We start from the raw sequence: 24237 nt of genomic DNA, 5'->3' as shown, positions 1-24237 counted from the left end.
AAAGGATTGGCTCCTGATCACTAGTAATGGTTCTCTCTTTTGTGATCTGCTAGTAATCTTTATAACACTGATGGGAGAAAAAGAACACAATTTGATTACAAGCACTGATGCTGGCAGCAAAGTAAACCACTGTGTTTACATGCTCTGTTGGCAGACAGACTTGATCTGCTGCATGTGTTCATGTGGTGTCACACAAATTATTTGCTTTCTTATTTAAGTGAATTTTGCTGTCTTCGTGATGAAAAGATGGTACAGCTGGTGTTGCAAAGAAAAAAGTCCAAAATAACTTTATTAAGAAACCAGAAAGGCACAACCGTGATCTGTGTGCAACCTGAGTTAGCAGGACATTTAATTCTGCTACTGTGAACAGTATCTGAGTTTGCAGAAATGCTTAGAAACTACAAGTCAGAAGTTTCTCCTGTGCTAGATTCAGCAACCATCGGCCTCCTCCTCTGTGGCAAGATTAAACAAACTCAGAAGTCAAGTACAACAACAGCAACTTTAAGCAAGTGGATGTCAACCATGGCCTTCCATTCCTGCTTAGCGCCCACTGAAGTATTCAGTCAGTGCATCTATGAGCTCCTGCTTCTTCCCCCCGCTCCTCAGCCTGTAATGCCTGCATGTATCCTTCAGAGCAGAGACAGTGAGCTTGCCCAGAGTGCCATTCTGCACGTAACTCCTCAGTGAATCTTCCGAGATTTCTGTCTTGGGCCTCTTTTCTGCTTGACCATCACCAGCTGGAAAGAGAAATTTTATATCACCAAGATTTTTAAAATTTTCACAATTGAAAGACATCAGCATTTCTTATACATACCAAGTTAACAGCCATTAGAATGATATTTTAATGGCCATCTACGTACTCAGTGTTTTTTCTACAGTAGGTGTCAATATGTAAACTATACGGTACTTCACATATAGCAGAGATCTCAAACTCAAGTACAAAACTCCGTGTTCACATAGGGAATTCAGCTGACACTCCTGCTTTATGCACAATTTTGCACATTCCCAAACCACAGTTAGACCTGAGCATTACTTATCCCCCAAAATGGTCATTTTGGACTTGCAAAATTGTCCATGCATAAATGTCTGCTTCCTCACCCAACATACAGACTGAAGGCATGGATTCCTTTTATACCACTCTGGGTTTTCACTAGGCAGTTTCTCATTCTAGCAGTTCTCCAGCCTGATACCACAACATTCTCTGCTCCCTGTGAATCACTGAAAAACGAAAATGCAGAAGCCTCAACTGAAAATACCACAGACACCGTATTGTGCATCTGCACTGTCATTACTTGCCTTGTTTTCGCTTTGCAGCTTTCCCTTCAGGGTTGTAGTCAGGAGGATAAACCAGCTGCTTGAACTCCTCTACCAGGTTGCCCAGCCTGCGGCTCATCTCTTCAGTCTTTGGCACTGGCAAAAGAGAAAGATTTGTCCCCTCAAGAAAAGCAAATTGCCTGATACAACTTTGCTTCTGTAAAAGCTACCATGCAGAATGCAAAGAGCTTTGTTACGATAATCACAAATGAGAAATTCACAGCTCTTGATAACATCAAGGATTTGTGTTATACATACACACATATCCCTGAACTGTTAAATATATACACGGGGATGGTAGGAGTGACAGAGAAGATCTCCTTGTTGGTGGCACTGTTAGCTAGGTCTAATCTCAGACGTTTAAAATGCAACAGTTTATTACCTAAGGTTACAAACAGTTTGAGGCAGAACTTGTTTCTGTCATGTATTTGTATAATATCTAGCAGAGGGTCCCAGATCATTTGTCAGATATCACTTCATATGAAACAAGTAGCTTCTCTAACACTATTCCTAGATTAGATTAGAACAAAATTTAAAACCAAACCAAATAAAACCTTTCCCTCAGGAGCAGGTTTGTGGCCTTTGATGGATGTTCTGAGAAATTGTCACAGCCACCAGGTGGCAACACTGCCTCCTGGCAAAATAATTTTGTAAGCTCTGCCTGGAATACTATTAGACTCTAGAAGACAGGAATTGCAGAGAAAATATTTGTCGTCAAAAAAGAAAAAAAAAGGCGGGGGAAGGGGAGGGGAATTAAATTTCAATTTTGGAGTGTAAAGTGAAAATTTTTCCTTTCTCCTTTTTGCCGGCAGTGTAAGAAACAAAGGTTTCTGCATTTCGTTACAGAAACATCCACAATTCTGCATCTTGGAAAATGACACCACTAAAACGTTCTTTTCAAAGGCATTTGGTTTTGTAGTACCAAAACTCTGACTTAGAATAGACATAGTCAGGAGTCTTCAAACGCACCTCCCCCCACATCTACCAGTAATTCTCACTTGTAAGATCCTCAGCTTGTTCTGGTTCCAGCATATCCAGCGCCAAAGCCTCCAGATTCCTGAAGTGCTGCTGCAAAACTGGGTTCTCAAAGCTGTCAGTCCTGTCAAGAATCCGTCAGATTTTCAATGCGTGCTGCCAGGAAGCTAAGAACATAAGATCTGCCACCAGCCCATTTCAAAGTCAAACTTCCCTCTTTCCCACAAATCAGTCCACCTCACCAGAACAATCACTTATCCTCTTTTCAGTTTACCTGCTGAGTCACCATCCTGTCATGTACCAAATGTGTTAGGTACCTGTGGGAGACTTAGAAAGCTATGTGAGATAAACAGAGAGACTGGCATTCTGCACTACCGTGCTTTTTATATACAATTTTTTATGTCCCACTTATTTTAGTGTCCCATAAAAGTCCCCTCCTGAAATTTATCCTGGTTATGACAAAAAAGGCCCAGCTATTCTCTCTAGCACACACTCATTTGAAAGATCCAGGCCTGATCTGCAATAGATTGGACCATTAAAATGTGATATCTGCAACAAATTACAACAACCCAGAGAACAAGAGCAATATTATGAAGAATTCCAGAACATGCTACATAAAGCACATGATGCCTGGTCATTTCAGAATGATAGAGAAATAAATTTGCACAAGGCTAATGCAGAGGGAAGCAATTCGCTTGTGCAAATCATTGACTCTTGAAAGTTTCCTCACTGAATGCATTTTATGTGTGTGCCTGCAGCAATCACACTGTGAGGTAAGGGACACATTTGTGTTTGGGAGACAAGGTATATTAAAAGCCCTTGAGTAAAAATGTACTTGTAGCTCCTATATGCAGGACACTGCATTGTGAAATGGAGGAGCAAGGCTTGATGAATTATCTAAACTTATAATTGACACATCCCTAATATTTAAAAAGAACAAAAATACTCACACAATGATGCCTGACCACATCATGGAACAGAATCCAGATCAAAGCTAAAGACCACTTCAAAGTCTTACATCTACTGCAACCACAACCTTTAAGGCACTCAGCTTGGTCGCCAAGTATGGATCATTAAGCACTTGACTGTTTTCCAATCAATGTATTTATAACTATGGCTTCCTAGAACATTTACTGTAGACCTGCTGAAGAATGCCAGAGCCTATTAAATTAGTAGCTAAGAAGCAACATCCCAATGAAAGCTATTTAGTCAATGCATGCATCAAAATCTCATCTTGTGGACAGTATGTCTGAAAAATGCGTGCAGTAGAGAAAGCAATAGTGTTGAGCTTTCTTCCCCACGTGCACCCCACACACTGTTGATCTCCATGTACCTGTATTTGAAGCGGAGTTTTTGAATGATCTCCTTCATTTTGTCCACCTGTTCTCGATTGGCTGGTACCTTTTCTGTAAAATCAACATTCCGTTTATCATCTGCATATGGTAGGAAAATGATGTGGAAACCTACACAGGACAGAGAGAGAGCAAGAGAATAGTTACGCAGAACCACGGCCTCAAAATCAGAATTTAGGGGAAAAAGCAAGATTATCAGATAGGTCTGATGACTCCCCAGACCAGCTTGCTATTTTGCCTAAGCAGCAGCAATCAATAATACCTCCCAGTACCTACAAGGTGACAATGCTTGAACATAGCAAATGTGATGCTGACTGCACCCAACAAAGCAGGGAAAGGCAACATCTCTTCCCATACCTGGAGGAGCTATCTGCACTTTCTGCTCATCCACCTCTTCCTCCTGAGGAACCAGGGCCACAAAGCGAGGGGGAGTATTCCGGCGGGCGATGTATCTGCACAGTGCCATCACCTCCTTCTCCAAGCACTTCATCAATAAGGCATTAAACAGAGTTGTACTGCCTGCAAAGTAAAGACTGCACTGGTCAGATTTGCTCCTTTGTTCTAGAATGTAACCCCAGACGTTACAGATTTGATGCTGTGACTTCTTTGCAATACTCGCAATATTTCAGATGTTAAAAAAACAACTATTAGAAGGTGGAAATCTCTACAATGCCATTATCTTTCCTGACCAGAACTGTGTGAGTTCTGGGCAAAGAACTAAAATCACTAACGTTTGAGAAATGAAGTAAGGTTGAAAACTGGAAACATGTATCTCCAAAGCATCTCTCTGGTATGGTGGGACACAGGAATAGCAGCACACTGTAGGACCTTTTCCAAAAGCAACAAATTAATAATTCAGACTGCAATATTCTTCCCTGCCCAGTCAGCTCTCCTCTGCTGAAGAAAACAAAAATTAACTGCAACTGAGAGGGGCAGTAACGCTTATTTCCATACATTTTAATATTAGCATGTTCTTAAGTTAGACAAAGATTTTACACTCAGTAGTCACCACCCCAATAATTTATGGGACAGGTGGTTACCCTAATGCAAGGTGTGAATCTTCTCTTGCTACCTTTGCTTACCAGTTACTAGGGACTCTTCAGGATACATGAACTGGGAGGGCCTGATATGGTGGTGCTGTTTTAGCATCGAAAGTGGTTTGAAGCCAATCAGAAACAAGCCCGGAGAATCAAACCGTTTCACTTCTTCAGTTTCCTCTTTCTCCATCACAATCTGGCGATTTCCATATGTCTAAATTAGAAGGAGACAGAGAAGAACAGGTAGTACTGATGCTAGCAGAAGAAAAGCTGGATGAGGCAGATAAAGAAGGAGAGGCAGTTGCTGTCTTTCACTACGAAAGGCAGAAAGGCGGTTATAGGCAAGACAGGGTGAATTCTCCTCATCAGGGCACACTTAAAATTGCTGGTCATAGTCTACAACCATTGTCCCAGGGGAAATTTGGACTGAATATTAGGAAAATGCAATTTCCTAAGCCAGTGGTTGAGCCCTGGCACAGAGAGACTGTCACATCTCATCCTTGCAGTCACTCAGAGCTGGCCCAAACAAGCCCTGAATGACCTGATGCAGTTCTGTGAGTCTCGCTCTGCACTGTTGGAGCAGATACTTCTACAGATCCTGTCCAAACCGTGGCTCTAAACTTGCTTTAGCAGATGAACATCAGCTACTCATTCCTGGCAGAAACAGAGACCAAAAAGCAATGCTTTCGAAGCATCATTCATGTATCATAAAAATGAAAATATATTATAGTCAACCTCCAGAAGTTAGACATGTGAGGTCTTACAGCACAGATCTCTGCTCAACTGTATTTTATTTCAAAAAATTACTGTTCAGTATAAATAAAAATAACAATCAATCTTACAGTACAATTTCAGGAGGCTTTCGCATGGAAGGAAACAAAGCGTACTTGTGCCAATACATTTAGCAACTGCCTATTCTATTTTGAAGTAAGGCTGTGCCTGAGCAGAGAGGAAAAAGCATTCAATCTACATCAGACAAACTATCAAGCAGGAAGATAAAGCAAAGAATAAAAAAAAACAAAGAATAAAGCTACTGTGGTCCTTTTTTTTTTTCCCTTTGGAAAAGAGCAACCCTTCTGTGATTTTATTAAACATTTGCATGTTTAATAAAGTGGTCAAAATTTGTTCCTAATGACTCAAGAGATACTATCAGCAGTGCAGTACAAGGTTAGGCTCTGACAACCAATTCTGCCTTACACAAAGAAATGACCTGTGCTCCTGAACACGCTACCACCAGCAGCTCTGCTTTCCCTTGAGTATCACACCAGAGAAACAACCCACTCTCTCTCTGCACAGCTTACCAAAGACTGCACTAACCCAAAGAGCATACAGATGTAAATACTCCCCATCTCATCCTGAAAGTGAAACATAAAACAAAAGCAGTAAAAGGCTGAGCTCCTCCCCACCGCCACCACCCCAAAATCACAGAGTGAGAAGGCACACATCCAGTACATTACCTGAGCCCTTTTTGTATCACTAGGCAGAAGCAAGCTGCCTGTTTTTCCATTAAACACCCTTGTTTTTGTTTTAACAGGTTCATTAGTTTCCCGATAAAGTTTCACTGGATATGGCTTGTAAGCTCTTTGAATAAGGTTGTAAACACCAACAGAGAAAGACAGATCTTTGCTCAAATACAGATTTAACCTGTGTAAAAAGAAGCAGAATGCAGACTTGAGACTTCTGAAGGATCACTTTTGCAAAAAAAAAAAAAAAAAAAAAAAAAAGTCAGCTTCCCATATAACTTATTTTCTCCAATCTCCTTTCTCTTCCCCTCCTAAAAATCATAGGCGTAACTGAAACATGTTATTACTTGCTTCATCATTTCACTCACATATAAACATTCTTGGAATTATATCACTTCTGGTCATAAAGACTATTGAAGCACAGTTAATTTAACATATTTCTTCCACATTTTTCACTTGGAAGGGCAGCTACACCCAGGTAGAGCACAGCACAAGTCTATGGTTGGGCATCTCACTTTTGCTTAACACAACGTGACCTCTAATTTCACACAACTGCTCCAGCAGAGAGTAAAATTCCCCAAAAGAACACCATCAAGACAAACAGTACCATGATAAAAAATCCAAACTTTGAGAAAAATTCACAAGAAAAGGTTTAAAATTGGATGCAGCCTTCAAGTTCTGAGTGCAGGATAGTGGATTACAGTGAATGTTATTTGCTGTCATCTCAAAGATATCACTGGCACAGGATTCTTCCTCCTCAGGTATTAGAAAACTTGTGGAACGTTCTCAGAAGAGGAAAATCAAGTTGCAAACAGGACAATGCCAGTGACAACAGCTTAAGTTGGATCTTTTTTTTCATATATTCTAAAAAACATGAGGCTGCAAAGGTCATTCATTTACTGTGAACCCACATCAACCTGTTCAGAATTCAATTGGTAAAAAACAACTGTTATGAAGTAGGTGGTTCCAAAAATACTTTCTATCCGCTTTGTCAAGATCCCTTTAATCTCTCTGTAAGCATTTCTAATCTTTCAGTAGGAGATCAGAAATATCAAGGCTGTGTGAAACCATACCAAGTGCGTAGACACACTGGCCACATGAATCTATTAAATAATAGGACAAATACCTACCAGTCACACTGAGACCAACTTTTCCTAAGTTAACACAAGTAAGCATAGCCTCATTTCAATCAGATTGCACTACGAACTGAACATTTTATACCATACATTGCAGACTTCTTCGCAAGTGTTTTACTTTGGCAACGGTGTCATTTTTCATGATGATAATTTCTGACCAAGGTTAACACAGGAGATTCACACAGTGCAAAAAAAGAGGCCTACCTTCACTCTCAATTTGTCATCCACCAAGGCCAAATAACCTCGGAAGCTAAGAAGAAACACCAACTCAAAGTGAGGAATTAATACTGAAAAATTTAAGCACTGACGCCAATGATTCCAGAAGAAGCTGGTGAGATGCAGTCTAAAAATAACATCAGTGGCCTCTGTTGAACAACATACAATAGCTAGGCACACACCTGACTAAAGCTCGTTTCCTTGTCTCCTTTGCTCGTACTTTCTTCATGAGATGCTCCAGTTTCCCTGACTCATCAGGCTGGATCCCAAGGTCCTCATCCTCTGCTACGTTGATGATGTCCCTGTAGAACAAAGAGATATCGAACCCTCCGAGCTTCTTCAAGTGCATCAAGTCCAGGATAATACCTAGAAACAAAGCAAAAGACAGGAGGAGGATCACATAAGCTGTTTGTTTGTTTGTTTGTTTTTACATTGGCATGTTCCTCAGTTCTCTTTGTCTGACCAAAAGTAAGCTCCAAATTGCCCCATCTGCACCAGATGGGGAAGTTTCCAGGGAAAGAAGCAAAAGACTTTCTTCAGCTTCAGTCAAAGCAATGTAGCATGGAAAATGTTCCCTCCCTAATTGAGAATGTGGGCAACTGTGCACGAAACAGTTCTGACCAGCTCCTATAAAACATATCCCTACTTCAGGCAGAGAGAGAAGAAACGACTGCAGCAATTCCCTTTTCCCAATGTTAAGGTCTAATGAATCCAGGATGCTTACAGTTTCTACATCTAGAACATATGCTAAATTCCAAAAACAATGGGTATCTCAGCTGCACAGCTGAACTAATGAAACATTTGCTCTGCAGTCTCCGAGCCCAGGCTGTTGCTCTACAGCTAATTCAAAGTGCAATCATTAGAGCAATCTTCCTTTTGCACTGACTTGGTGCTGTTATTTCCCTTCCTAGTGTTATTATTCCCTACCTGGAAAATGGTGGAACAATGAAATAAAGTACAGTTTGTTTCCCATGGACTTCTCCAATTCTGATTTATGATGTGAAAATAGAGCAGCCCTAGAAAATAAGTGTTCGTAGTTGGGAACCAGTCATCCAACCTGGTTTCCAAAGGTTGCTCCAAAAGTAAAGCCTCATTTATTTCCATGCAAGTTACAACAGATACAAAGAGTACAATTACACTATTTGACAGATCAAATTCTCAGCTATAAAAACTATTTTTCAACAGTCACCACCATAAACTATGCATTTTTGTCAGCAATGAACAAGAGCCTGCATGCACACACGTAAAAATCTGCATCAGCACAATCCACTGTTTCACAGCTGTTATGATGGTTGTTGCTAGTAAAATGTTGCCCACACAGTCCACCTTTCATCAGCCTGAACAGATGGAAGTCAGAAGGTGCCAAATCTGGACTAATCAGTGGGTGTAGTAGCACAGTTCAGTCAAGACTGACTCGTATTGAAGCCAAGACTGAAATGTGCTTCACAGCCCTCAAACTGCCAGGGGACCTGGCATTACTGTGTTGCAAGAGAAAGGCTGTCTTCTCCTCTGGTCTGACTCTGGAAGTTTGAGTTTTCAGCTTAGTCAGCAACACGATGCAGCAGTCTGAGTTGACTGTCCAAGTTCCCAGAAATACATAAGAACCACCAGTTTCCCATCCCAAAAGACCACACAACAGTTTACCTGCTAAAGGTAACTATATCTTAAACGTTTTCCTCCATGTGAATCCACAATTTGCTGTTCCATGGACTGCCTTTTTTGACTCCAGCTTGTAGTGGTGACACCACATCTCATCACCAGTAATGATGCAATACAGGAAACTATTCAGCCTCTATTGGTTCAACAGGTCTTGATATACTTGCATATGATGTTCCTTCTGCTCCTGCGTGAGCATTCATGGGACCCAGCTGGCACAAATTTTGCCAACATCATTGGCAACACCGTTTCCAATGCATTGAAGCTGATACTCAGATCTGCCCACAGTTCCCCGGATGTAATCTGGCGATTCACAGGGGTGAGATGATTGAGGCACTCTTCATTTTGCGCTGTGACAGCTGTGCATGGCTGTGTGGAACATGCCTTGTCCTTCATGTCGCTGTCACAACTGCTAAAACGCACCACCCACTGCCCCACTGTGCTCACATGCACTCTTTGGTCCCCATAAACATTCTGCAAGTGTTGATAAATGTCAATGGGTGCCTTTTTTTCCACATGGAGGAATTCAATGATACATCTTTTCTTCACGTGCACCTCCATGTTACACATCATTTTGTCAGACTGCCCCTCTGCTCTCACACAGCAACAAGATGCCACAGAATATCTGTGGGAAGCTTCAACCTCTAAGACCACAGCACCAACATCCACCTCTGACATTGTGGGCCAACATAATAGAAGGCATTATTTTTGAAGTCAGCCCTTACAGAAAGCATCAGAAAGTTTCCTTAGTTTTGATGTTTTACAATTTTTTTTTTTCCAGCACAACCTTGCAATGCAGTTAATACCTGCTGCAAAGTCACATCATTTTTATTCTGCATGTAATTAGAACTTAAGTTAAAGGGGAGAATACTGACCTGTGTCTCTCAGATCACCAGCTCTGGTCCTGGCCAGCTTGGCCTTAGCACTATCATTGGCATGAGGGTTATCCTCGTTGGTGAAAAGCATGATCCTTTTGTGGCTCAGTCTGACTCGGACATCGCTGAAGAGATTAGAGCAGGCCCAGAGTGCTTCACCCAGTGAATAGTCAGCATTGTGGCCAAAGGACTCACGGAAAAGTACTCGTCCTTCATCTCCCCTGTATTGGTCCAGCTCTAGAATACGCTTTGCACCTATGGGAAATAATAGCATTTGCAAACATCAGAAATTCTGAGAGAAGTATTGCAAACTCTTCTAAAGAAGCACTGAGAGCTTCCTGCAGCTGTTATCTGATTAACATCCTTTAGCAGCTCTACAGTGGTGCCTTTCTACTGCCTGTCTGAGAAAACTGCTTGAGATACCCTAACATTTTCAACACTGTAAGCTGATTATCAGTTGAAAGCACCTGCAAAGGCCAAGAGAATGCAAAGTGCCCCAGCATAAATGTGGGGCACTTCTGTTGCAGGAAACAGGCAGGGATCAAAGTATCATGCACCCTCTGCATTGCAAGAATAAGTTCTCATCAGGGAACACAGCAGTTGCACCCACTGCAGAGGAATGGCAGACCGCTGTGCTGCCAGCAATAAGCGACAAGGCTGAAATACATCCTGCATCTCCATGGCAGGTTGGGAAGAGAGAGAATTCCTCCTGCTCCCTTGCACTGTATGCCTGCAGTATCACTCCAGACGTTGGATTCAGCCCATAGATAACCACGAGGGCTTCAGCAATGTTCAGAGCAGGTGCCAATGGCCTTTTGAAATCCCTATGGATCACTCCAGCCCAACTATGACTCCTTCTCCCACCCACTTTTCTCTGAAAGTAATTCTCCTGTCTTCTTCTACAACTCTACAAAAGAGGATAAGCTTTCATTTTTCAGCTGCTGCAATCTGCAGAGCTGCTTCTTTCATCCTTCACTCAAATTCAACAGCAATCTTGAAATCACACCCAAAAATGTCTTGTTTGTGCATTTGCTATTTTCATGCTCAACTTTCCTTTAACTAATAATATTAATTTTCATAATAACTACATAATAGCTAACTATGATGTCTCCCTTCTCCAGAGCACACATCTCTCCAATGACAGTAAATACACTTCCTTTTCCACAACATCTCCCTTTCAAATTAGCTATCTTTATAAGCAGGACAAAGCTACTACCTCTAATGCAGAGAAAAAGGGCAAGCAGGGAAGGAGAAGAAAAAAGGATGAGTGAGAAGCCTCAGATACTGCCAAAGAAGGAAGAACCTAGGGCAGTCTTGTCAGGTCCCACTTGTAATTAGTTCCGAAACCAGGACAAGGCACAGTTCTTGCAAGGAAACCCAGGCTTACTAAAGAATGAGAGCAAGAACACTAGCTTGCAACTCCTAATTAAGAAAATGAAATGAAACCTCCCCAGAGATACAGAGAGCTATTAAAAGCCAGTTGACAGAGTTCCCCTGCAAGACTCTCAGCTGTCATAGAATTTGTAGCTCTTTGTCTTTGTTGCACTCCCCCTGGTATCTTCTCCAATTTATCAACTGGCACTCCTGTTAACAAGAACATTCGGTGTAATCCTAACAAAATGGAAGAGTAAATATCAAGAATTTGTTATGAAAATAAGAAAAAGAACAACCAGTTAACGAATTATACAACCTGTTCTAACTGACCCTGATTTAAAGTGGGGGTTGGATAAAGATGGCTTCCAGAGGTCTCTTCTAACCTCAGCCATTCTGTGATTCTGTGATATTCTCCATTAGTTGTAATTTGTGGTGCCTTATCAAGTTTGAGCCTTATTCTGAAGTGTGGCCAGCACATGATGGGTCTTCAAGAGTTCTGCTGAGATCCTCTTTAAGAGACAGCAAGAAGATGACCACAGTATAATAGATTAAAAAAAAAACAAAACAGACATAGAAAGGGAATCAGAACCAGGTACAACAGAAAAGGCTAAGCTCCCACAATGTTTTTAAAATTCCTCTACATTACTCAATCATTGAATCATTAAAGTTTTAAAACACCAATAAGATAATCTAGCCTGTCCATAAGCCCATCCCCACCATGTCCACTGACCACGTCCTCAGTGCCACAGCCTCACAGTTCTGGAAAATCTCAAAGGACAGTGACTTCACCACCTCCCCAGGCAACCTGTGCCACTGCAAAACTGCTCTTTCAGAGCAGATTTTTCCTCAGACAACTTGAACGATCATTCCCTCTCACCCTATCACTATTACTTGCGAGAAGAAGCCAGCCTCACCTCACTACAACCTCCTTTCTGGTTGCCATAGAGAACAATAAGCCTCCTCCAGACTGAACATCCCCAGTTCCCTCAGCTGCTCCCCATCAGACTCGTGCTCCAGACCCCTCACAGCTCCGCTGCCCTTCTCTGGACACACTCCAGGGCCTCCATGTCTTTCTGGTAGTGAGGGGCCCAGAACTGAACACAGCACTCAAGGTGCAGCCTCACCAGAGCTGAGTACAGAGGGACAGTCACCTCCCTGCTCCTGCCGGCTGTGCTATTGCTGATACAAGCCGAGATGCCGTTGGCCTTCTTGGCCACCTGGGCACACTGCTGGTTCACGTTCCGATGGCTGTCAGCTAACATCCCCAGGTCACTTTCCTCAGTGCAGCTTCCCATCCTCTCAAAACACATCTCAGAAACAAGAACTCTTCCATTTACTTGACAGCTGTTTTCAGAGAGGCCAGTTACTAGCAACAGTACACAGATGTCCTCACACAAATCTTCATACCCCTTTACTCCTCTACCTGGATTGTCCAGCTCCTGAAGGACATAGACGTGTTTGAAGTCTGCAGAGTTCTTGTTGTTCTCCGTGCCATAGAACACAACACTCAACAGATCCTTGTCACTACTAATAATTTTGCTGGTGTACACATTCCGGATGCACTGAAAAGAAAGCACAGAGGTCAAAACGTGAAGAAAACGAGTGGCAGTAACAGTACAAAATGCTGCCTTTGGCAATCAGCAGTTCCTATGAGCAGCCTGCGTGCTGAAGGCAGACCGCTCTCGGAGCCACAACCACCCTGCGTTCCTCACCTGCATGGTCATGTCAAAGGGAGTGGCTACCTCCTCATCCTCGTAGGGTTCGAACATGGCCTTGGAGGCATCGACCAAGAAAATCAAGCTGTCCCGCCCGGAGAACCTGTGGTCCGCTACGTTGAGGGGAAAAGGCAGCTGCGTCAACGGCCGGGGCATCCACTGAGGGACCACAGCCCCAAGCTGCCCTCGGCCGAGGGGAAGGTATCTTACCGACAGCCTCCTGCCCCTCCTCCTCCTGCTGCTCGCCGTCCTCCTCCTCGTCCGGCCCGTCGCCACGATAATAGGACACCCAGTCGGCCATGGCCTCGGCCGAGGGAACCGCCGCTCAAAGCTTCCTCAACCTCCGTCGCCACGCGCCGCTTGCCGCGGACCGTCACTCATCTGAAATCCCCGCTTCCCTCCGCCACTCTGGCCAATGACGAGGTGCGAAGGGCGCCTCACCCCGCCCCCCCACGGGTAGCCACGCCTTCATCTCGACGAGGATTGGTTGCGGGAAGGAAAACACGGCGGGAGCTCCCCGCCCGCTCCGACGCCTGCCCCGGAAGAAGCGTCAACCCTCAGCCAATGACCGATTGACGTTCCTGAAGTCCCGCCCTCTCGTCTCCGTCCCCGCCCCCTCCGAACCGCGGCGCCGCATAAATGGGGCAGTGAGTAGGCGCATGCGCAGAGGTGCCGTTGCTTTCTCCGTTTGTACCGCCGACCCAGGAGTGGCGTTCGGTGCCGCGTCTCTGTCCCTTCCTCTCCGCCTCCCGGCGGGCGGCCGCGCGTCCCCATGGAGGAGCCGCCGGCGCTGCACCCTGTGAAGCTGTACGTGTACGACCTGTCCAAGGGCATGGCCCGCCGCCTCAGCCCCCTCATGCTGGGTAAGCACCGAACGGGGCCTGAGCGGGGCGGGGCTGCGGGACCCGGGTCGGTGGAGCGGCTGCGCCTGCATCCAGGCCCGTGTCTTCATTGTCTGGCCCGTGGTTCGATTGCTTGAGCTAATACTGACCGGTCTCGTTTCAGAGTGTTGGTCCGGGTATAGACTTGTGCAGAAATCGGTTGCCAGTGTCATTGTGTGAAACCTCCCTGTAAATCGAATTGTGATGGCTTTGTAGCTCTCCTCACCTGTCTTCAGGGTCTGGTAGCTTTCTGATTTCCCTGTGAAAGTTAACAGTGCATGACTTTATCACTGGTGTTTTTTATGCTGTCCAAGCAGCTTTAAGTTTGTAACTTTGTGCTCGAGATGCCTTGATGCTAAACGTGTAGGAGTCAAGTCGTGAAAAGGAAAGCTTAAAAACCTGCCTGTGTCTCTCGTCGGTGCAGGAATTGCTGTGTTGTGTGCTGCTCCTCCAGGAACTCAAGGCCTGCCAGTGGAACAGGGCCAGCACGGCCTGCCTGCTCACAGTGACAAGGCAGAGTGCACGATCCTTGGGGTTACGTGGATCCGGTGACTGGGTTATCTATGACACAAACAGTAGCTTGTTCTGTTGGTTGTTTTTGTTTGCCTCCCTTTCAATTTAACTGTCTCCACACAGGCCCAGTAGGCTTCCAGATTATTTTCCCAATGAGAGAATGATGGGTTTGTCTCATGCACCCAACTACTATTTTTTGCTTTACTTAACAACAAAAACTGCTGCTACTTTAACTTTCAGATGATCCAATAGCTACTTTCCTTTTTTTTTTTTTTTTTTTTTTTCCACCTATCAGTGACATTCATAAACTGTGTGTCATAGAATCACAGAATGGCCTGGGTTGTAAAGGACCACAGTGATCATCTAGTTTCAAACCCCCTGCTATGTGCAGGGTTGCCAACCAGCAGACCAGGCTGCCCAGAGCCACATCCAGCCTGGCCTTGAATGCCTCCTATACCTAAATCTCCCCTGTCATCATGTTGAGAGGACACAGAAATCAAAAAGAGTTTATTGGATGACCTGGTGCTAAACACTTGTCATTTCTCCTCATGGTGTTCTTTCCAAGAATGTGAAGTTTGAAGCAGTGTTTTTGCTTCTAGTTCTGTAACATTGCCATGAGTATTGAAATAGCCATACTCAGGTGAGTAAATTGCTCCTCGTGAGGCTAGCTGTTGTGAGAGCATCACCACACCATGTCTTCAGCTGTGCTAATAGGATTTACTATTAGTATGTGTTATGTTGGTGCAACATTCCAGGATCAGCTCTCTTTGTTAAAAGTTATCTTGACTCATTCAGGATCAGTTTTCTGCATTGTGGCTGAATGAACCTGAATAGTAGAACCAGACAGTGTTGCTCATCACATGCTTTGGGTGACTTGGTTGTGCCTTCTGGGCACATCTTCACTTCTTGGCAAGTGTATTCATTTTTACTCAGACTCCTTTTGTTCCTGCTGTTTTTCTGTACATTTCCTGTAGCTTTTTGATGAATGTTTCTGTTTTGAGGTGTAAATGACCCAACATTGGATTCACTCGGCTTTGATATCATATCTGGCACATTCTGTGTGCTGTTGCTCTACTTCCTTTGCAAGTACTGTTCTTCTTCATTCAGTCTGAGACTGTGTTTGTCTGTCCGTCTACGTGATCTGGTAATAATTTAATGTTAATTTGAATGTGACTGGACTTCCATTTCAGCTTTGTTCCAGAGTACTTGCTAGGCTTTCATGAAAATCAAGTGCATTTCCTTCCTGCAGTCTACCCTACTTCTTGCTCTCTCAAGAAGAAGGGAAATAATGCAGACTCCTCCATGTCTGTTAGTCTTTTTCTTCTGTTTGGTATCACTTAAAAGAGAGTGTTTGATTTAATTAGAGTTATTTTTCATTTTAAAAGGGCAGGAATCAATGGTGTGGCTTAAGAAATCTCAATGCTATGCAAAGCAGTGTTCTGCTAGAAATAGTTTCTGACCAGATAGTTCTGCCTTGGTAGGAAACCAATTTGCTAATTTTCTGTCTTCTGGGGTCTACAGGCATAGGAATGTTAAATACTGGTTCTTCACAGCTTGAGGACTAGTATGCTTGTGCTGAAGGATGCATAACAAGCTCTAAGTAAGATAAGCTAAGAACCCATCTCTCTATATAATTCCTTGGTGCCTCAACTCTTCAGGTCTAATAAATGGGATTAATATGCAGACTCTGCGTTCACTTGATGTTTAAAATGCACAGGAATGTGCTACGTCACATGGGCCACGCTGACAAATCAACTCTGCCAGTAAAATAGGTTGGCAAGCGTCTAATCTTCCTCTTGCTTGGCCTTACAGATAAACCCAAGCATGGAAGTAATCTGACTTGATTGTATTCTAAAATTATTCAGGCTTGTGTTCTTTCATAATGCCCTTTTATCCTCACGAGTGCCATCTCCTAAGTCAGTAGCACAAAAACTAAGTCTGACTACTTCATTCTCCCCATTCCTGTAACTAAGCTGGGGAGGGGAGGAGTCTTGAAATTGTTTAATGAATTTTATGTTGTGTTTTTCTCGTATTTATGGGGCTTAACTAAGAAACCTGTGTTAGGAAAAGGAAAATAAATAAAACAACACAAATGTGTTTAGTTGCCAAGTGATACTTTGTCTCATTCAGACAATTTGGAATGCTTAAGCAAGCAGCTCTTTGTATAATTGACACGTTCTTCAGAAAAGATCTGTAAAAGCGCCTGAGCAAGGAAGGCTTGAGTTCATGTATTGATCAGGTTTCTAAAGCTTAATGAGCTCTTATCCTAACACAACTATAGCACAGCAACTTTCACACCCGTGTTCTTGATCTGCAACCAGAGCAAAGTAATGTGACTTCCATTAGCTTGTAATGGCAGCAGATGAAATCAAACTGAGTTTCTTCACGTTTACTGCTGGCTGAGCTTACACACAGACTGCTGGAGAGCTGATACCTGGTAACTTGACCATGTACACTGATTGCTGTGTGATTGAGTGCCTACATCTAAATTTGCAACACGTTTTCCTGCTTAACAGGTAGAGGTCCCCTGAAATATTGAATCTCCCTAAGCAGCTTGCAGTTACATACATATTTTTTACCTGGCTGGGCAGTAGGTGTGTGTTGAACCTGCAGAGGCTGTGAGCGATGTATTTTGTATATGCATGCAAGGCATAACTCATTTTACAGGCTGTCCTGATTGCTTTGCTTCCATTTCTTAGGAGTGGGAGTGATTGAGAGCTGTTACCTGGTCTGTGCAAGGGCTGGGCTTGAGGGAAGGGGGTACAGCAAGATCACCAGCAGAGGCAAAGCTTCGGGAGGAGGGTAATGGTGTTCATGGAGGTCTGTATAGAACTTCTTGGATGATGCAACAAATGTCATTCAGCAAGAATCCCAATGATGAGAGGGAGTCCCTCAAGAAGTTGATGGCCTTTGATTCCTCTGTCTCTTGGTTTGCAGTTAAGGTGACCGCAGCCAGCAGTGCAGCATGGAAAGCTGCAGCAGCACGCTGACAGTCCTTGGTCTCTGGGAGGTGCAGACATGGTTAGTAATGGCAGGTTTCTCAAGTGTGGGACTGCCCCGCCGTGTTGTCATTGGAGAGATTTGCGTGGTGTTCGCGAGTGATCTGTCTGGCCAAGCACAGTCCACTGGTGGCAGAAAGGGATTGTGCTCTCTGCAACAGATTGCACAGCTGCCATGGATGCAGCACTGCACATCCGGCATGTGTTCTCCACTGTGCCAGCCTGGTTAGTGTCTTACAGGAGCTGCACACAAACTGGAAGACAGCAGGTCCATTCAGAGCATTAAACCAGTCCTTGGCACGGGCTGACCTCACATAACGCCCTCGGGCAGAGCTGCCAAGAGCTGTTCTGCTATTGTCCTGGCAGCTGCTGCCAGTTGTCAACCATGCATTTGGTGTGTAAGCTCCAGAGAGGAGCCTCTAGCAGCGCAGTACAGCCTGGTGCAAAGTTCCTTCCCTGAATCCTGTTTGTTTCTCTTTGCACGGTCAGAAATCCATGCTGATGAAAAGGGATCTCTAGAGGTCATGTCCAGGGTGCATGTGGGGAGAACAGATTTCCCAGGGCCTCGTGCAGTTCAATTCTGAGTATCTCTGGGTCTGATGCTCCCTTTTCCATGTGGCTGTAGGCAGCACCATGTGCAGAATCTGCCAGGACTTCCACCTACACGCAGAACCCCAGTGCAAACTGCCAGCTCTGTAGGAAGCCTTTTGTTATTGTTTGCTGGAAGTGTGTGTGTTTGTGCTTGAAAGCAAATATGAAGTCTTTTCCATTTAGCATACAAAAGCACGGATACAGTACTGGTTTGTGCTGCCTTTGAAACAGCTTGCTTCTCTGCCCTGGAGGGTGAAGATCAAAGTTTTAGTGGGAAACAGTGATTTATTGTGAACAATTGTGTAATTACTTATTAACAGAACGTGAGCTACACAGGCCGCAGTAGGGCCTGTCCTAAGCCAGCTGCTGAATGCAGAGCTGTGCTGTGTACCCTATGCAGATGACATTACTGATGAGCTGGTGGTGGTATCACTTCTTTCTGGCAAAGAGAGTAAGACGAAAGCTGTTATGGAGATGGTGTGGGACAAAGGCTGGAGAATGCAGCTTAGCTGGGTGGGATGCTAAAGAAGCAGTAAATCCCACTGAGGTGTTGCAACACACTGCCCCACTTTTCTCATTGCTGCTGCTGTCTTTTGGCCTTAAGCCGGCTCTGTGCCCACGTTTCTCTGCAGCAGGTTAATGGTGAAACGTTTGCTGTCTGGTTGTGATGCATGGCAGTGACAGATGAGCCCACCTACTTCAGAACTGGGTATGCTCACTTTGATTGATGTCTTTGTTGTCCCAGCAGCCTTTTCCCTGCCTCCTCTCTCATGTGACCCTCATCTGAAACAGGTACCTATTTCTGTACCTGTTTTGCTCCAAAGATAAGTGAGAAGATTACAGCAGTGACTTTTTCTTACTTGGATGCACAAGCATCCCTTTCTTGAAACTCCTGGAGGACTACCTTCTGTTTCCTTCCTCTGTTTTGCCCAGTTCTGATGGTAATAAAGATTTTCTTGCTTACTACTTGAGAGGAAGAACTGCAGCTGGTAGAAGTGCTCATTGCTGGGATTTGCAGACCACAGCAGCTGTGACAGAGGAGCAGGCGAGTGCCTCTGCCTCTGTAGCCACTGATCTGAGTAGGGACAGGCAGGGAATGGCTTTCTGCAAGACAGGGAACTGGAACAATGCATCCCACTGCTGCTACTGTGCCTGGCAGTGGAATAGTTGATTGTTATTCTAAGCATCTGATTCCAGACTTCTGAAAGTGCCACAGTGCACTTCTCAGCAACGTAAGCTGTGGGAATGCAATTGCAGTAAGCGATGGTGTCGTTGTAGAGACAAGCAAAGTTGACAGTGCAGTGAGGGGTGCAGCCAAATCCTGAGTTAAAGCCAGGGGATGGCATAGTTACTGCTGCAAAGACTGTGGTATCCTCATGCTCCCATCATCAACCTCAGCCCCACAATATTTTTGTTCCTTGTGCATGTAAGCATCTGTAGATGATCACATCACATTCTGTCACTTAAAAGTGGGTCACCAACATAGCATGCTGTTGCTGCATGCAAATTTATGAAGGGGTAACTGCACCAGGGACCAAGCCCTGGGGTTCTGATAGGTGAAGTAATTGAGGCAGGAGCGGTAGTGGCTGGTAACTCTTTGAAGAGTGGTTACATCTTGAGCTCCTACCCTGAATGAGGAGAGGTTTGCATTTCCCACTTGGAAAAGATGTGTCGGGGAACTAAAGCATTTCAGAAGGGACTTCTTCTAAGACAGGAACATGGTATCATTGTGACTGAAGCATATCTTTACTGCTGCTGTGTTCTACAAAACACACAGTTTAATTTTGTAACTTTTTTGTAATTGCAATTCTGGAATCAGAGCAGAACTCTGAACTCTTCTGAAAAGGTTCAGTTTCTCTTCAGACAAAAGCCCAAGAAAGCTGAGCACTGACAGGACAGGATAGCACTGACAGATCTGTGTGCAGGAGGACAAAAAAGTCAAGCATTGTGTTGACAAAGGAGTTTATTTGAAAGAAGGGCATCCTGTTGCTTTAGAAGCGACTTTGGGGTGAAAATCCTATCTTCAGGGTTGCTGACATAGTGGAATGATAGGTAAAGATCCCTTGTGACTGACAGAAAGGCTGAAAGCTGGAGAATACATTACTAATAACTATCTTCTTTTTTTCTGCATGCAGGGAAACAGCTGGATGGCATCTGGTAAGTGACTAGATTTGAATTGCATAATGTGTAGTGTAGGAAGCATTATCAGTATGAGATCATATATGCTTTGGATCTTAAGAGCACTTTGGTGAAGAGGGACCAATGCATTTTCTGTTTCTGAATACAGACTGCCAGTAAGATTAAATATAGTCATGTGCTGGTTAAACCTCTAGAATCAAAGGAAGAGACAGAGCTACTATCTCTGCAACTTTACCCTCAATCCTTTAGCAGAAAGGCTGCTGGGTATCTTGTGCTGGTGTGGAAGTTCCTGTCTTTGTGTTGTGCTTGGGCACCTAGCTATGCCTCTCCTTTCCCAACCACCTACGTGTTACAGTAGGCTTGATAATTATTGCTTTCATTTCTATTCATGTCCCAGCAGGTACAGTTCCTAGTCACAGAAGCACATTGTCTTTTTAGGTTATTTACTTCATGATGTGCTTGACCACATGAATTTACTACTGATTTTATGTGCTAGGTGGAATATTTCCTTTATCTTACCTGTTTCTATTCTCTGTGGCAGGCACACCTCCATAATAGTCCATAAGGATGAGTTCTACTACGGCGCTGGGGGAATCTCCAGCTGTGCACCTGTAAGTGAAACTTTTCTGTTAACTTTGTGATAGAATTTCATCATTAGATTTGCTCGTGTCCTTTAGAAAAGCAGCAAGTGAAGAGAACTCCGAGTTCAGCCTGATATGGCTGCTTCCTGTGGTTGCCCTGTCCATCTGAGGAAAGGAACTGGGCAGTGGGTTCAAGCACAGCCAAATGCAGGCTAGAGGGCTACTTCCACTGATGGTGCCCTGGGTAGACAAACTCTTTCTGCAGCTGCTTTGTCAGTGATACTCTGTCTGATTTTATATGCATGATCTTTGTATGAAGGCTTGGCAACTCAAAGCATCCTTCTCAAGGTTAAAGAAAAAATCCATGATGCTTCAACAGACCTTTTTCTGTTCTTGGAGACACAAAACTGATGCGTGATTCTTTTAAAGCAGAATTTCGTCAGAGCTTAGAGTGCAGTACATTGCCTCTCAGTCTCTGAGTGGAAAATGGAAGGCCAGACGGGCCCTTTCCTTGATAAGCTCACTAGAAGTTTCTTCTTGTGTGCCTATACAAGCCATGAAGGCTCAATTCAGTGGAGCCAAAAATAATTTGGTGTGATGATCTGAATAGTCTTCTGGGTATTAATTCCTACAGGGAGGGACGCTTCTTGGCCCCCCAGACTCAGTTATTGACTTGGGGAACACTGAAGTTACAGAAGAAATCTTTCTGGAATATCTTTCTTCCTTGGGGGAGTCTATGTTCCGGTAAGTAGCAGCTAGTACTGTATGATCTGAGTACCAAGAAAAGGCTTCTAAGGAGAGGGGTGCAGAATAGAAGGAAGTATTATGAGTAAGCTTTGTCTGCTTGTTCTATTTCTTAGTAGTCTCCAGAGATGAGGCTGGAACTGATGCAGAGCTAGACAACCCTGTGGTGTGCTAGCCAGCTGTGAGCTAGGCTGGGAAAGCATTCTGCCAGGAAGTCTTTCTCACTACTTTTTTTTTTAAATGGAATAATGCTTAAAATCTCTTTGAGGTGATCACCAGGGAAAATGAAGGCACTGTATGAAAGATCTCAGAAAATAATGCCCCGTGAATCAAGGGTGAGGTGTAGTAAAGCCAACTTTCAGCTGAGTAAAAGCAAAGTCTTGACTGCTAACACGTCACATCTACTTCTCACAACAGAAAATGGTGGCCTTTAGTATTCTGGCTGAATTTCAGTGCCAACAATTCCTGTGATTTCTCTTTATTCCTTCTGTGGTTTTACATGAAGAAACCTGACTTCACTTAACCTTCAAAAAACCATCGTATAGAATCAGTGATGCAGAGAGATGTCATTTTCCACCCTGATTCAATTAAATTAGACATCAATTCACCTGCTGTGTTTTACCTATTTGCCTTAGAGCCCTTTGTTGGGGAGAGGAGGAAAGTGCTAATGTAAGGAGATGCTCCCCAGTAGCAATCTGTGTCTTAGTGCTTGATAGATTTATTGCTGAGTCTCTTATTTCAATCCCTTTCCTGTGGCACAGGAGTGAGTCTTACCACTTCTTTGAACGTAACTGCAACACCTTCAGTAATGAAGTGGCACAGTTCCTGACAGGAAGAAAAATCCCTTCCTACATCACTGACCTTCCATCTGAAGTTCTTGCCACGTGAGTATGCATTCTGCTTCTCTCTGTAGCATATTGCTTCATGCTAATGCTGAAATATTTGACAGAGGCAGCAGTACCAGTTTGTGCTGTCTCTCTGTGAGAAGCAGGGGGAGATTACAACAGGTACTAACTGGCACTGGTATTAACTGAGAAGGGGGAAGGAAAGCTGTTCTTTGGTCTTTAACTTGAAAAACCTTCATAAAATAATTAGTTAATGTGACAAGAAGCTTAAAGTATCATTCAGAAAGTGATGCCAATATGTTTTTTGTTTCTTGGTGGGTTTTTCTTGTATCTTTTTTCTTGTCTTTGTCTTTCTTTGGGAAATCAGTACTTCTCAGAGATCACCTGTAATATTCTAAGCACCATAAGTGCATGGTGATGTTACTTTTGCCTGCAAAGAAGAAGGGGAGATGTAATTTTAAAGTTAAAGCTGCAGTCTTAGAACTAGAAATGAGTGATGAAGAAGAACGGGGGGAGAGGAAATAAAGGTAGGTCAGTTCAACCATTTCTGTGGTGCTCTGAGCAAGCAAGGATCCCAGTGGGATGGTTTGGGCTTCATTATTTAGATCTTGTAAGTGGTATACTGCATCATTTGGGAGACACATCTTCCACTCTGGGCTCTTATTTCCTCATATTTGTCATGTAGTCTATAGCAGAGTGAGTCATACCTAAAGGCAAACTACAGATTGCAACAGAAATTCTGTGTGTTGAACCACTGTCTTATAAAGGGACTAGATCTGTTCTTCTAGCGGAGTCTTTAATATTGATGTGATACTTAATGGAGAACTGCAGTTGCATAATACAGATTTCAATCACAAGCTTAAGCAGTGTGAGTTACTGAAGCCAGTTTCAGACATGCTATTACCACAATATCATTGTGGGCATGTTAGGACTCAGAACTACCTTTAAGAATCTTAAATCTGGTTTTGTTTAGTTATGGAACAGTAAATTCTGTTTAATAGGTTAAATTCTCTTTTTTTTTTTTTTTTTTTTTTTTTTTGTAGTGAAAAGAGTCTAGAATCAAACCAACATTGTAGAAGAAAGCTGATGAACAGACTGGAGTTGTAAATGGGGGGGAGGAGGGGTGGGAAGGGAGGGGACGGGAAATGTTCAAGTAAACTATTTTAAATGCTTATTTCTTTGCCTTTTCAGACCTTTTGGACAAGCTTTACGGCCCTTCCTGAGCACCACCCAGTTGCAACCACCTGGAGGAAATACCTTTAACAGGGATAATGGACAGAGCTAACAGGAGTGCCCTGCTGTGCCCAGCCTCACCAGGCCTCTTCCTTTTTAAGCACGAATCTTCCAGATTTCTATTTTATAATTTCCCATCTGAATTAACTCTATGGAAATTACAAGACCAGTTTTAAAATTTCTTAGGGAGAGGATTTATCAGGGTGCATGCAAGACAAGGCTACCAAAAAGATTGCCATGATTTCTAATAGTATTATGCTAATTTATAAAGGCTGTCTTGCCTGAAGTTAGGCTGATACTTTCTAATTAATTCCTCTGCTGGGAAGTGGGAATTCATTCCATGAGCATTCAAGCCCATTATGCATTTTGAAGTAAAGGGGGTGTCCTAGCCATCCCTTGCATACTCGTGTGTCTTTCTCTTGTCCCTGTCAATATTACGGGGGTATTTGCTCCAGTCCCTAGCTAAGGAGATCCTTGTAGCTGAGGAAGTGAAGGTGTCCCAGTACTCGTCTTGTGCATATTTCATTAACGTTGTGTTATTTGCTCAGGGGAAAAGCTGAACTCGTTTGATAGGAGTATTTGCAGTGGCACAGCAGTG

At 43.6% G+C, this 24237-nt stretch overlaps 2 protein-coding genes across 2 annotated transcripts; one reads left to right on the top strand and one right to left on the bottom strand.

The window, feature by feature from the left end:
- Positions 1–540: 540 nt before the first annotated feature.
- XRCC6 (X-ray repair cross complementing 6) lies at positions 541–13414 on the bottom strand (the record flags this gene model as incomplete). The annotated part of the gene is made up of 12 exons (XM_079547468.1): positions 541–737; positions 1297–1410; positions 2313–2413; positions 3623–3752; positions 3999–4160; positions 4724–4892; positions 6136–6322; positions 7676–7859; positions 10025–10279; positions 12822–12960; positions 13111–13226; positions 13324–13414. The coding sequence occupies 12 exons, from the start codon at positions 13412–13414 to the stop codon at positions 541–543; spliced, it is 1845 nt and encodes a 614-aa protein (XP_079403594.1).
- Positions 13415–13885: 471 nt separating this feature from the next.
- On the top strand, positions 13886–23691 carry DESI1 (desumoylating isopeptidase 1; the record flags this gene model as incomplete). The annotated part of the gene is made up of 6 exons (XM_079532421.1): positions 13886–13976; positions 20233–20254; positions 20778–20847; positions 21452–21561; positions 22323–22445; positions 23598–23691. The coding sequence occupies 6 exons, from the start codon at positions 13886–13888 to the stop codon at positions 23689–23691; spliced, it is 510 nt and encodes a 169-aa protein (XP_079388547.1).
- Between the last annotated feature and the right edge of the window lie 546 nt (positions 23692–24237).

Source organism: Tetrao urogallus (assembly GCF_951394365.1).
Source record: "Tetrao urogallus genome assembly, chromosome: 1".
Classification (NCBI taxonomy): Eukaryota; Metazoa; Chordata; class Aves; order Galliformes; family Phasianidae; genus Tetrao; species Tetrao urogallus.
The sequence above is the reverse complement of the archived record's forward strand: the minus strand, read 5'-3'. Positions and strand labels throughout refer to the sequence as shown.